The sequence below is a fragment of the Sarcophilus harrisii genome, chromosome 1 (genome assembly GCF_902635505.1).
Source record: "Sarcophilus harrisii chromosome 1, mSarHar1.11, whole genome shotgun sequence".
NCBI classification, from domain to species: Eukaryota; Metazoa; Chordata; class Mammalia; order Dasyuromorphia; family Dasyuridae; genus Sarcophilus; species Sarcophilus harrisii.
The window spans coordinates 362,112,572-362,125,756 of record NC_045426.1 but is presented as its reverse complement, the minus strand read 5'-3'; the positions used below and the strand labels follow the sequence as shown (position 1 = coordinate 362,125,756).

The 13,185-nt window shown below is 34.0% G+C and overlaps 1 protein-coding gene across 2 annotated transcripts in view; it reads right to left on the bottom strand.

Moving 5' to 3' along the window:
* Positions 1–5,732: 5,732 nt before the first annotated feature.
* Positions 5,733–13,185, bottom strand: part of MYO5B (myosin VB) — a 497,816-nt gene continuing 490,363 nt past the window's right edge. The window contains exons 40-41 of one of the 2 annotated variants that reach the window (XM_031945960.1): positions 9,818–9,989; positions 5,733–8,478 (exon numbers count right to left, since the gene is read on the bottom strand). In XM_031945960.1, the coding sequence (XP_031801820.1) occupies positions 9,837–9,989 (153 nt within the window). In that variant the 3' untranslated portion in view covers positions 5,733–8,478; positions 9,818–9,836. Of the gene's footprint in view, positions 8,479–8,515; positions 9,990–13,185 lie in introns of those variants that run through there. The other variant, XM_031945961.1, reaches the window with a different exon arrangement.

Below are 13,185 nucleotides of genomic sequence, written 5' to 3'. Positions count from 1 at the left end.
GGGATAGGGCTAGACTTCCAAGAATACAAGGGCAAAGAAAGACTAGGACAAGACAAAAGGTACAGATCCATTCTGGTTGGAATATATGTGTGAAGGGGTGATATCTGAGTGGCTTATTGTGAAGTCCCTTAAATGCCAATCAAAAAAGCTCTATTTGGTAGGCTGATTTCCCTCCTTAAATTGAGATTCTGGAGAGCAGGGACAGTTTTTACTTTTCTTTGTATCTTAAACTCTTACTAGAGTACCCATAATACATTGTGCACATAATAGCATTAAAAATTTTTCTTGAAAAGACAATGGGAAGCCATGGATGATAGTAAAAAAGCACGGAGATAGGAGATGTAATGATATATAAGAAATTGTAATTTCTACTAAGTTGGAAAGGGATAATGGGACCAAAGATGTAAGTAAAGGGCTTTAAATGACAAGCAGAGGAGTTAATATTTTATTTTAGATGTAATAAAGTTTACATCCTCATCAAACTCAATTTCACATTTTTCTTCATCCCATCAGTAACTAATTTTTGCCTACATCACAATTCTTGTCTCTATCCTTTTCTCTCCCTCACAGACACCGCCCTAGGTCAGGCACTTGTCATCTCCCCTGGAAAATAGCCTCCTCTGTTGCACTAGAATTACAGTGGATTGCAGGTCATATCAGCACATTCTAGGGCCCAGGAAACCAGGAATAGGCTTTGGGGTGATTCAGTGGCATACTGGCAATTTTCAGGTCTCTGAGGCCACAGATAACAAAGACAATTTAGAAATTGATGGGAAAGATCTGTGACATTTGGGTAAGATTAGAACACGAGCACTGTCCAGCACAGGCTGCTCCAACATAGCTATGGTCCCAGCAAACCAGGAACAGACCTTGGGAGCCATTCAGTCAGCAGTGATAGCAGTATCTTCTGGAGCATTCAACCCACAACTAGTCAAAAGAAATTACAAAGGTCTCTTTGCTAACTGTGATGCAGGATTCTGTTGCTTTGCCCATTCTTGAATCCAGGTTGCAGTCCTAGATGGCAGTTCCAGAGTGAGGAGAAGCAGTAACACACTAAAGTTTATGGCCTCTGTGGAACAGGAACCCTCTTCACAGTTCCAGGGCTGAAAAGAGCAACTGTGGTCGCCCACAGACCAGGGCACAGATCAGGAGAGTAGTAAACACACCCCTCCTTAGACCATAACCTTGGAAGAACTGAACATTTCAAGTTCTTTGAAGTATCTCTGAAAACAGCTGCACAAAACCTCTGAAACTTGGGACAATGCACCCTCGGCCTAATTTAACAAAAAAATTAATAGTCAAGTAATTGGCTGTGAAAATGAGTAAACAACAGAAAAAAATTCTGACCACAGAAAGTTATTAAGTTAACAAGGAAAATCAAAGTACACCCTCAGAAAATAAGAAAATCAAATTTCCTATATCTGAAGCCTCCAAGAAAAATATGAATTGGTTTCAAGTCATAGAAGAGCTCAAAAAGAATTTTAAAAATCATAGGTAGAGAAAAAATTGGGAAGAGAATTGAGAGTAATGCAAAAAATCATGAAAAACAAGAGCTTAGTAAAGGAGATACAAAAATACTAAGGAAAATAACATATTAAAAACCAGACTAAGCCAAATGGTAAAATTACAAAAAGCTAATGAGGACAAGAGTCCCTTAAAAAGTAGAATTGGCCAAATAGAAATCTGTTAAAGAAAAAAAAAAAACTCCTTAAAGAACAGAATAGGCCAAATGGAAAAAAAATCCACTAAAGAAAATATCTCCTTTAAAAATAGAATTGAAAAGTTGGAAAAGGAGATGCAAAAGCTCATTGAAGAAAATCATTCCTTAAAAATTAGAATTGAGCAAATACAAGCTAATAACATTATGAGAAATCAAGAAACAATCAAAATCAAAAATGAGGGAAAAAGAAGACAAAATGAAATATCTTGTTAAAAAGACAACTGACATAGAAAAAGATCCATGAGAAATAATTTAAACATTATTAAACTGCCTGAAAGCCATGATTAAAAAAGAACGTAGAAATCATCTTTCAAGAAATTGTCAAGGAAAACTGCGTTGCTATTCTAGAACCAGAGGCCAAAATGAAATTGGAAGAATCCATCTATCACTTCCTGAAAGAGATCCCAAAATGGAAACTCCGAGGAACATTATAGTCCCATTCCAGAGCTCCCAGGTCAAGGAGAAGATATCAGCCAGAAAGAAACAATTTCAATATTGTGGAATTACAGTCTAAGATTTCTTCATTAAAGAACTATAGGGCATGGAATATGAAATTCTATAGGGCAAAAGAATTAGGATTACAACCAAGAATCATGGCCAGTAAAAATGGCTATAATCCTTCAGGGTAAAAAAATGGACACATAATGAAATAGAGGACTTTCAAGCATTCCTGATTTAAAGACCAGAGCTGAATAGAAAATATTACTTCCAAATACAAGACTCTAATGAAGAATAAAAAAGTAAACAGGAAAGGGAAATCATAAGGGACTTGATGAGATTAAACTTTACATTCCTACATGGGAAGATGATGCTTGTAACTTATAAGAACAACTATATACAGATAGGTATATATATTAATAAACACTTGAAACATAAAGATTATATAGCATTAAAATTAGGTGCTGGAGAAAAATATAATATACTCCAGTATAATTAAAAAGCTTAATATATATGTATCAAAATGTATAGCATTTAAACATTTAAAAAATGATTTAGAAGGAGAAATAATAGAAACTATAACATAGGGAAAATAAAACAAAAAATCCTAGTCTAGACATATCTAACCATAAGAAAAATGAAGATTAGGATCAAAATAGAACTTTAGAAAAGCAGATAAACCAAATACATCATTTACAAAGGGCCCATGAAGAAAGAATTTAAAAGTAATTGGAGACGAAACAATAAATCTAAAGAACTGTAGGCTCAAAAAACAAAGAATGGAAAATTTCATGAACCAAAATAATAATGAAACAACATCCCAAAACTTGGGGGGTACAGCTAAAAGAGTTCTTAGGGGAAAATGCATTTCTCTAAACATTTTCATTAACAAGTATAATTCAATAAACAGACATGCATCTAAAAAAATTGAATAAAAACCCTTAATCAATACTATAGAAACTTTTAAAACATTTAATAAAATCAAGACCAAAAATAGAAAAATATCCATTCCATTAAATTGCTAACTAAACGAGAAAGCTTTTTTAAAAAAGTAGAAAACCTAGTAAAATAGCTAATCTGAATTTTTGAAAACAACATAGGAAGGCAAATTAAATGCATGTGGTTATGTGATAAAAGGTCAAAATGGAACACATAATTGTTCAGGAGATTTCAGAGAAGAACATAATTAATGGACTGAAGACTGGAATTCATGTGGAAGTAAGTATGAAGGAAAATCCAATATGAGCAAGACCTTGGGATAACCATAAGTGTTATAAGTATCTTTCAAATCTTTGTCTTGGGCTATCTTTTCAATATTTCCTGTTTTTTACTGCTTTATCATTTTTAAGGAGGTGATTTTGTAGTTACATATTTAGTCCTCCTAATTTCATTACTGAGATTTAGGTCCACATCATTAATACCCCACTGGATGTTTCCATTTGGATGCTTCATTAGTGTTACATACTGTTCAAGGTCATCTTTCTCTAAGCTATCCTCAATTACTAGAATGAATTCTTTTCTCAAATCTACACCTCAGAATCCTTATTTTCAAGGCTTAGCTCAGTTTTTACCATCTTCGTGATTTCTTTAAAAAGCAGCATTTCATTTTAGGGATATCTATTGTGACTAGTATATAATCTCTTCATTCTGACATTTATCTCTTTCCATAGTCTGTCTAGTTTCACCCCATACCTTAGGTAATCTTCCCCACAGTCCCCTTAAGGTAATGGACTGAAGAACAGCCTATGATATTATGTGTTGCTTATGACTTCTGATTGTCTGAGACCTCCTTGTCCATGACGATGCAAGATATCTTGGAAATATCTTGGAGAGAAAGGAAAGAAGCAAGAGGAGAAAGGGAAATAAAGTAGATAGACTTCAAATGACAGGACTCTCCAGAACCATAAGTATGTGGACATGTGGGAGAAACTACCTGCACCTCCCTTAAAAATGTCCCTTCATTCTCAGTGTCTGTACTCCGATTCACTAAAAGTGGATTTTTTTGGACTTTTTCATGAGATGAGAGATTATTCTCTCCTTAGTTGAGCTAAGATTTTATCTTGCTCTTGAAGTCAGAGTTCTTTTATGCATTTTCTTGTAACTTTGTACTTATTTCTTACTTGCTTGGATAGCTATGTCCACTTGCTGTGATTGTCTTTTGTGTAATAAGCATTTGGAGGGAGATAGAATTGGTCTAGATTGAATATAATGGATTCATCCAGTGACCCTGGAGTTAAAGCAATGAGAAAAAAACGAGAAAAAATGAACTGTTAGTGCCTGTGCCCATCTAGTTTTAAGCCAGCCATGTAATCCCTGCAATATAAATAAAAACTAGGGAAAAATAATATACTTGAAATCTAACTTCACTCCTAGAGGCATACACATCTAATCTTATAAAGTCTAGTTAGTAGTGAGAATAAAAGAATGGAGGTCAGAAAATGGATTGCACTGTCTGTCCTTGTCCTGCATCCCTCTACCCCTTGGCACTCATCTCTCTGTGAAGCAGGAGCCATGTAAGCCTTAAACCATACGGAACTTGACAAGCTCCATGATATCTCCCTGTCTTATTGCCTCGCTCCCTTTCACCCATATTAGCATTTCTAATGGATAGTAGATCTCCTGTCTTCATACATTCCCACAATCTGCCCCTCACTGTCTTTGTCATTAAATTGTGAGCTCTCTGGAAGACACAGAGTGTCTTTTTAGCTCTATTTGAATCATAGGGCTTAGTACAAGTTCTTTCACTGCTTAAGAAATGTTTGTTAATTGATTTCCGTAATGCACCTCGTCCTCAACTCTGGCTCTTAATACTTTAAGGCTCAGCTCAGATGTCACGTCATCCATGAAGCCATTGTATCCCTTCTTGATCCCAATTGTTAATGCTCTATCCTCAAATTATGTTTCCTTATCTGTATATATCATAGATCCTTTACAGAGGCAACTGGTGACAAAACAGGAAAGAGTGCTAGTTCTAGAGAATTAAAGACGACTTTTAAATTTGACCTCAGACATTTACTACCTTTGTGACCTTAGGCAAGTCACTTAAAAACTCTGCCTCAGTTTCTTCAAATGTTACATAGGATAACAGCACCTACCTTGCCGAGTTGATGTGTCAAATGAGATGTTTGTAAAATTCACTTAGCACAGTGCTTGACCCATCATAGGGTCTATATGAATGTTTATTCTCTTTCCTTCCTCTCCTTCTCATCTAGAATTGTACTTTGTTTTTTTAAAATCATAGTCCCTAGTCCATAAACTTAAACTTTTGTTGTTGTTGTTGTTGTTGTTGTTTGTTTACTTGAAATCCCTAGGTTCCATTTGTGTGACAATAATGATCTGGATAAATGAGAGGTCTTCAAGATGAACACCCAGGTTCTTCATATTAGGAAAGAGCCTCTGAAATAAGGGTTACATACAAACATACCATTTTTGTTCCCTCATCACCCTCTGGACCCTCTAAAGAACAGCATTTTTTTCTGAGGCAATTGGGGTTAAGTAACTTGCCCAGGGTGACACAGCTAGGAAGTGTTGTGTCTGAGGTAAGATTTGAACTTGGGTCCTCCTGATTTCAGGGCTGGTGCTCCATCCACTGCACCAAATAGCTGCCCCAAGAACAACATTCTTAAAGTAATCTTAGTAGTAGAATCACTGCTTAAAAAGTTCAAATAGCTATTATTGTACAATTCTATATTTCTTCCTAAAAAATCAAATTAACTCACAGATCTACTGTTCACATGTGCATGGGATAGGGGAGAGGAAAAGATTGGCAGTATCTATCATTGATAAGATGTTTGACTTCAGTCTTCTATCCCTTAGTCCCCAGAAGATATGTTAATTTTTTTCTTTTCAGCCAAATTTGGCTGCAAAGATTTCTAGATTTCATTTAGATTTGCAGACCCATATTTATTCAAAAGTATTTATTTCCACAAATTTTTATCCACAGCTGAATATTACAGCGACTATTATAAGCATTTTCCTATAAACAAAGGTGTAGTTTACAGATTTGTTCAAAATGGAAAAATATTCTTTTATCAGTAGTATTTCATTTCTGATATCTGATTCATCCCCTGAATATCATTGAAATTCCTTCAGAGAGAAAAGCTGTTTCTTTTAAACATCATTTGGAGGCAAAAATGTTACAACTCTTGCCAGGTTTGAGGTGCACTTTAAGAAAACTTTTAATTTTATTTCAGATTTATCCCATTTAAAAGTATTAAAGTTTGTAGAATGTAGGAAAATTTTTTTCATCCAATGACCTTTAAAATAAACAAAACCAATATCATTTTATTACTCTTAGTATTGTAAAAAAATTTCTAGTCTATTTGTTTTTCCTCCCCAATCTAATTATGGCATCAGGATGGCAGAGAAGTAAACCATGAATATTTAGCTATACATGCAATAACATCGGGCTTAATTTGATAATACCTGGTGTGGAGAAAGGTTTCTATGAACCACAACTAGAGGATCCTACCCTGTGTTTCATATTTTAGTAGCTATTTAATAGTTCAGGCATTATGTAGTCATTCAGTTATGATACTCTTGTTGCAGTAGTATTGGGAAAATTTGTCATAGTGTTTAATATTAAATGAAAAGGCAACTACAGACTCCCTCCCCCCTTTTTTTAAATAAAGGGGTAATTCAGACAATGTATATGTGCTGATTGACCTGGTTGTGGCAGCTGATTTTTTTTCCCTAAACTTCTAAGTGCTTTAAAAATAACTTTAAAACTTGGCATTAGAAACTCCAGAGGAGTTATTATTATTAACATGCCCCAAGGAAAAGGGGAAAAAACTCTTATGTATATTTGTGTATTGCAACATCCTAGTTGTTTCAAACAACTATAGCAGCCCAGATAGAATGCATATGTTAGGAAAAAGATGCCTCAACAGTGTCAGCAAGGATTAGTTAAGTAAATGCTATGTACATATAAGTAACTGAATATAATGGGATCATTCTTCACATACTTAAAAAGTCCATCAACCTAAGTGATGTGATCTGTAAATCTTTTTTTTCTTCTGTAATATTTAAAACAATTCAGAATGACTTACTGAATAAATATAAATCCACCACAATGTTATATAGAACATTAAAATTCTTCCCACAATAATGCTTATTCCAGGAAAATAGCAATTGAGAAATCAGCCGGCTGAAGGCACAGAGTGGGAAAGGTGCTCATTTGAGATTTTAATAAAGATAGATCTCAACCTTGTCATTATCTTATTGAACTATATTCTTAAATCAAAATGCCATTCTGATTTCCATGGAATTGAGGATGTGTGAGTGAATAAAGTTGCATTAAGTGTGCTTTTTAAATGCAGGGAGCAAAAATAGTCAACCAAAGATTTTTACATTAAAGATACGAAAAGAGTTCCCTTCCAAGCACAAACTGAGTGGTAAGTTAAATATTACAGATCTAAACATTAAATATTCATTTTCTATATATTTCTATACTAATGTCCTATAAAAATCTTATGTTTTTAAAAATATAATACACATAAATTAAATTACAGCTCCAGCTGTAATCCCTTAGGAAAAAAATAAGAATGAATTCTGTGATTAATTAGAATATCTATGAAGGAAAAAAAAAAAAAACTTCAGTAGATAAATTTCTGTTTTATTCTAATGGCTAAGCATTACCTACCATAAATTTTTGTTGTTTTTATGATTAACTAAGGACCCCTGAAAAATAGGCAACAGTCTAGGGAAACTGAAGGTAGAAAGAAGCTAGTTAGGGACAGTTGGCAGTAATTGCCTTTATAGACACCTTTTTCTTTAGAAAATCAAAATTTTTCCCTATCTGGTGAATGAAGCTTAAAAGAAAGAAGCTTAAGGGAAGCATGGAAAGGAAGATGCCACTTGTACTTTTGAGCTAGCCAAAGCTCAAAGGCACAAGACAGAGCAAGTGGGGCCCTGGTTCAGAGATACCCCAAAATAAGTTACAAATATTTGTTGTGGAAGTAAAGGTGGTCATATAAACAGAGGATTAAATTTGAAATCTTTGTCATCATAACAAGAGGGGAGTGTTCTGCTGTTCTAAAACCACATGGATGAGGGTGATAACAGAGGCCAGGAAGGAAAGAAGGAAGTATTTGCTAGGGAGAAATGCTAAGGAAAGAGGTATGTATCTGTTTCTAGGTCCTATGAGTTCTTTGTTGTGAACTCTCAAGGGAAACTACAGTTAAGAATAATTGGGTCATGTAACTGGTAATTTGTGAAATAATTTAAACTTCCCTGTTAAAAATCAGGAAGAGGGGCCACTTCTCTCTGGGTTAACAAACTTTTTCCGGTCCTGGCAATATCCTTCTTCATACTGTCACAATCTATTAAGAAATTTTCACAATTAAAAAAAAAAAAAGGAAAATAAATGAAAACAGTAAACAAAGGTACATAGTATAAAAGGTCATGTAGAATTTTCAAAATAGATGCTTTGTGTTAGGAGGGAAAAAATGACAAAATTTGTCCTATTAAGTGCTCAGAATTCCATACCCTTATTTTCTATCAGGGAGATTTCATATGCTCTTAATAGAGTAACTCTGAAAAATCTTTAATGCAAACTGAATTAGATGAACATCATCAGATATTTTACTGGAATTTTAGTGGATTTAAAAAATGCAGCAGCTAAGTTAAAAAACAAATCTATATCCATTATTTTCTTAATTTCAATCACTCATAAATATTCTTTGGGGAAGGAATTTAACTGCCTAGGGACTGCTGAAAAAAAAATGAAGTACTATTTATGAGATCTCCCATCATATTAGAGAATAAATAAATGACATTTTGGGATTACTAGTCTTCCCATTGATGCTTTCTTTCATAAATGACAATAGTAATTAGAACTCCTTAACTTGGGGGGAATTATGTACATAAAAATAATGTCTAGTATGGATTCATTCACTGTGAACAAGTTTTGGACATGAGAACATCTCTTCTAACAGTTACTTAATTTGCCAGTCATCATCTAGGGTCATGGACATGTAGCAGCTTTAACTAAATAACTGTTCCTAAATATAGAAACTGAGAATTCTTTGGGCATAAAGGGGATTGTATAATTGTGACATTTTTGCTCCAAAAAAGCAAAGTTAAAAATATAACTAAAGCCCGAGGAAAGGATGAGGAGGCCAACATTACTGGCACTGCCTCATGGTGGAAAAGATTGGGCAAACTCACCCTGGTCCCCAGACAACCCACCACAAACCCACAACATCATTTCCCCCACTTCCTATAACAGTAGAAAGGGGAATATTTGCACCCTCAAAATGATCAGCATTAGCATGTGTTAGAAGTTCCCTGAAGGCAGTTTAAATGTCTAATTTTAAAGCATTAAATAGCCACGGAATGAAGATCAAAAAGATGGCCAATGTCTGCTTGACAAGATTGGTACATTGATTATGGCACTGGGAAAGTCACTATTTAAATTGCTATGGACTGTGCACTTATTTAGTCTGAAACCAAACTTAAAAAAAATAACCAACCTGCATTTCAAGTATTCTTATTTTGAGTTTGTAGAATACAAAAGAAAAATAATCACATTGAAGATCTGTGCCTGATAATGGACAGTTCAGCACTTTGCACAGGTTTTTAGGCTCTGCCTTGGTCCACTTTTACCACAATGAATATGTCCTTCAATTTATGTCATTGTTTCTTTTTGCTTGGACTCACTGGGTCTGAAGCCAAGTCTTCACACTTCATTGAGGAACTCCAGATTGAGAGCTGCAGGGATGTGAATCGAGTCCATGGTCAGGGAGGATGGGTTAAATGGGAATAAGACAGGGAACATGTGCTTGAAGTCTAATAGCAGCTGCTGAGGGTCATTTCGATCTTGTAGTTGTGCCTGAGGAGAAGGAAATCATTAAAAATTCTGATTTTGCCTTTATTTCAAATAATGATACTGTACCTTTAAAATGATCAGGTTCATGTATGACTTAACATATCCTGAGAAAAATCTGGAAAATAAACCAGGGATTAGGTGGCCAGGGATCGCATCTGTTTTAGAATCAAAGGAGATATAGATGGAAAGAATCATCTCAAGAATCTTCTATTCCAACCACCTCATCCTATGGAAAATGAAACTGAGAGACATAAAGAAGGAATTCTTGTCTGGAAGTTACAAACTCTTTCCCTGTAGATATTTTAAAAAAGGAAAAAAGTACCAATCTGGGATAATTTGAAACTAAGAGGAACTCAAGGTATCTTTTGATATGAAGATTCATTACAGTTCTCTCTCATATATGAAAATCTCATGTACAAATAAAAGGCAGTGCTATTTGGATTCCAACATACCAAGATGAACTTGGAAAGAAAGGGTCTGAGTTTAAACTGTTCTGGCAGCATTTAAATTATTTTTAACGAGCATAACATGATAACCAATAGGATCAGTCCAGGATTCTGCACCTTAAAAAAGCTATATGGACAACTTGCAGAATGGATGAACTGGAATATCATTGTGTCATTTAAAAAGTGGGAAAACTTATATGAACTTGGGGTAAAAGGAAAAGAAAGAAGAAGGACAATTTATGCCACAATTATAACACAATAAAGACAATCAAATTTGAAAGGCTTTAAGAACACTGATCAATACAGTGACTATCCATGAGTCCAGAGAAGCAATGAGGAAACATTATTCCCCTCTGACAGATTTGTAGTAGTACCAAGGTAAGGTAAGAATTTGTTTGACCATAATATTTGTTATATTGTTTGGTTTTTATGTTGTGTTTTTGTTCTTCTTCTTTTTTTTCTTTCTTTGGGGAGAGGGGAGAGAAAATAAATGCTTTTTAATTGAAAACAAAGTTAAAAAAAAAGAATAGAAGCAAGACTAAAAAAAACTTATATAAGGTTTTGAGGATGGGATGGCTGATGGGGTAAATGGGACAACATTTTAAGAATTACATTAATAGGTATCTTTTTTGTGTAAATTTTTATGCTAATAATTTAAAATACATATCTATTATTTAACAGGAACCTTGAGGGGAATAATTTAATAAAAATGAATAATCACCTGAACTCATAAGTTTAGCAAGTTCAGATTTCTGACTGTTGTAAGATCTTGCCTATTTATAATTATTTTATACAAAACCTACTTGAAATTATCTTAAAAAGATGAAGTTAAAGTAAAAATGTATAGCAATCACTTGATTTGTACTTAAATAAGGAGAAAGTGGTTCACCAATGGAGGCAACCTTGACAGAAAGACCAATGCTATGGATGAATGAGAATGATGCAAAATCTGCCTCTACAGATCTTCAGGAAGGGTTAATCCCTTCTTACATAGATATTTATGGTGTGGTCAATCACCTCTGTAGAAGAATGGGCCCTCCCAAAATTCGAGTGCTGCAAGCATATCGGGATCAGCATTATTGTTGACTGCCATCTTAATTGGCTCCTTTCCTATCAGTACAATTCTTCCTGCTTTCCACTGATAATTGTGTTTAATCAGGTTCCCCTCAAATCTGGTGTTTTAAATTCAGTGGAACTTTTCCTTTGGTTCAGCATCTTTTAGTAAATCATCTTCTAAGATATTCCAAAGTTAATTTATCCTTTCACTGTGGCTGCTAACCCAATGGATAACACACTGGACCTAGAGTTAGAAAGACCTGAGTTCAAATCTAATGGCAGACACTAACTCCCTGGTAAGTCATTTAACCTCTGTCTGCTTTAGTTTTCTTATTTGTAAAATCTGGATAATCATAGCATCTACTACCTAGGATTATTAAGATAAATTAAGGCAATATCTATAATGAACTTTGCAAGTCATAAAGAGCTACATAAATGATATTTATCATCACTACCACTACCACCACCACTAGCAGCAGCAGCAACACCATCATCATCATTGGCTTTCCTTCAAATGGAAGACTCTATAATCATCTAAATTTCTGAGGACATTTGTAACATGTTGGGAATAGTTGCCCAAGAGCAGTTTAATGGAACTAGCTTTTTGTAAACAAAACAAAACAAAATGCAAAATTATATATTTTCTCTCAAGTTTGGAACATTTCCTTTTCTCTGACCTAAATATATTTTCAAACTGCTGCTTTTATTCCTACTGATAAAGCTATCTTCATAAATCTAGACTTTTCACCATGTCTGTTCAAGTTTTTAATACCTAGAGAAGTTACAGGATTGTTTTATTTTTCCACATGTACATTTGAGGAAGCCACATGTACTCAATATGTTTCCATACTCCACATTAAGTGGAGTTGTCAATGATTTTTGAAAATTTGTGAGATTAGCTGATTATCTGTAAGTGAATGGAATGTGTAAGAATAGATTACTTAAACTTTTTGAACTTTTTTTTCATTTGTAAAATTGACATAATAGCTATAAATTGCTATATAATTATAAATAAATTATAGCTATAAATAGCTATGGCTTTTTTGGGGCTCAATTGAATTTATTTAATGTGAAATGTTTTGCAAACTTTAGTGCTTTCTAGAAATATAAGTTATGATTTCTTCTGAGCCAAACAAGAAGATTGGAAGGCTATCTATATTTTATAAATGAGAAAATTGAGAATCAAAAGAATTAAGTGATTTGCCCATGGTCATACATTCAGTTAAGTATCACTGGATAGGATTGTAACTTTAGTCTCTCAACTCCAAATTGAATGCTCTTTTAAATACATCATAATGCCTGTGACATCACACAAATGAGGCATTTCCCCACTCTAAATTATATATGTCAGTGTTTTAAGCAATTATTTAATAAAATAAATATTAGCGTATGTACCTTCTACAAACATATATGTTTATCTATATGAAATTATTTTTCTCCTTATAATATTGTTGGGTATGGTTATATAACTTGATTATATTCTAGTAATAAATAAAATTGTAATAAAATAGTTTATGTTGATTTTATGCCTCTAAAATCAGAGACTGTTCAGGTGAATATTGCCAATCCACATTATGCACTTCATTTTTCTGACAAAGGCAGTCGTTTCAGAGGGAACAAGACCCTAGCATGTGTCATCTAGCCATCTTCTGCCTTTAAGCTAGTGTTTCTTAGCAAGTTAGGTGAATGATACTTTC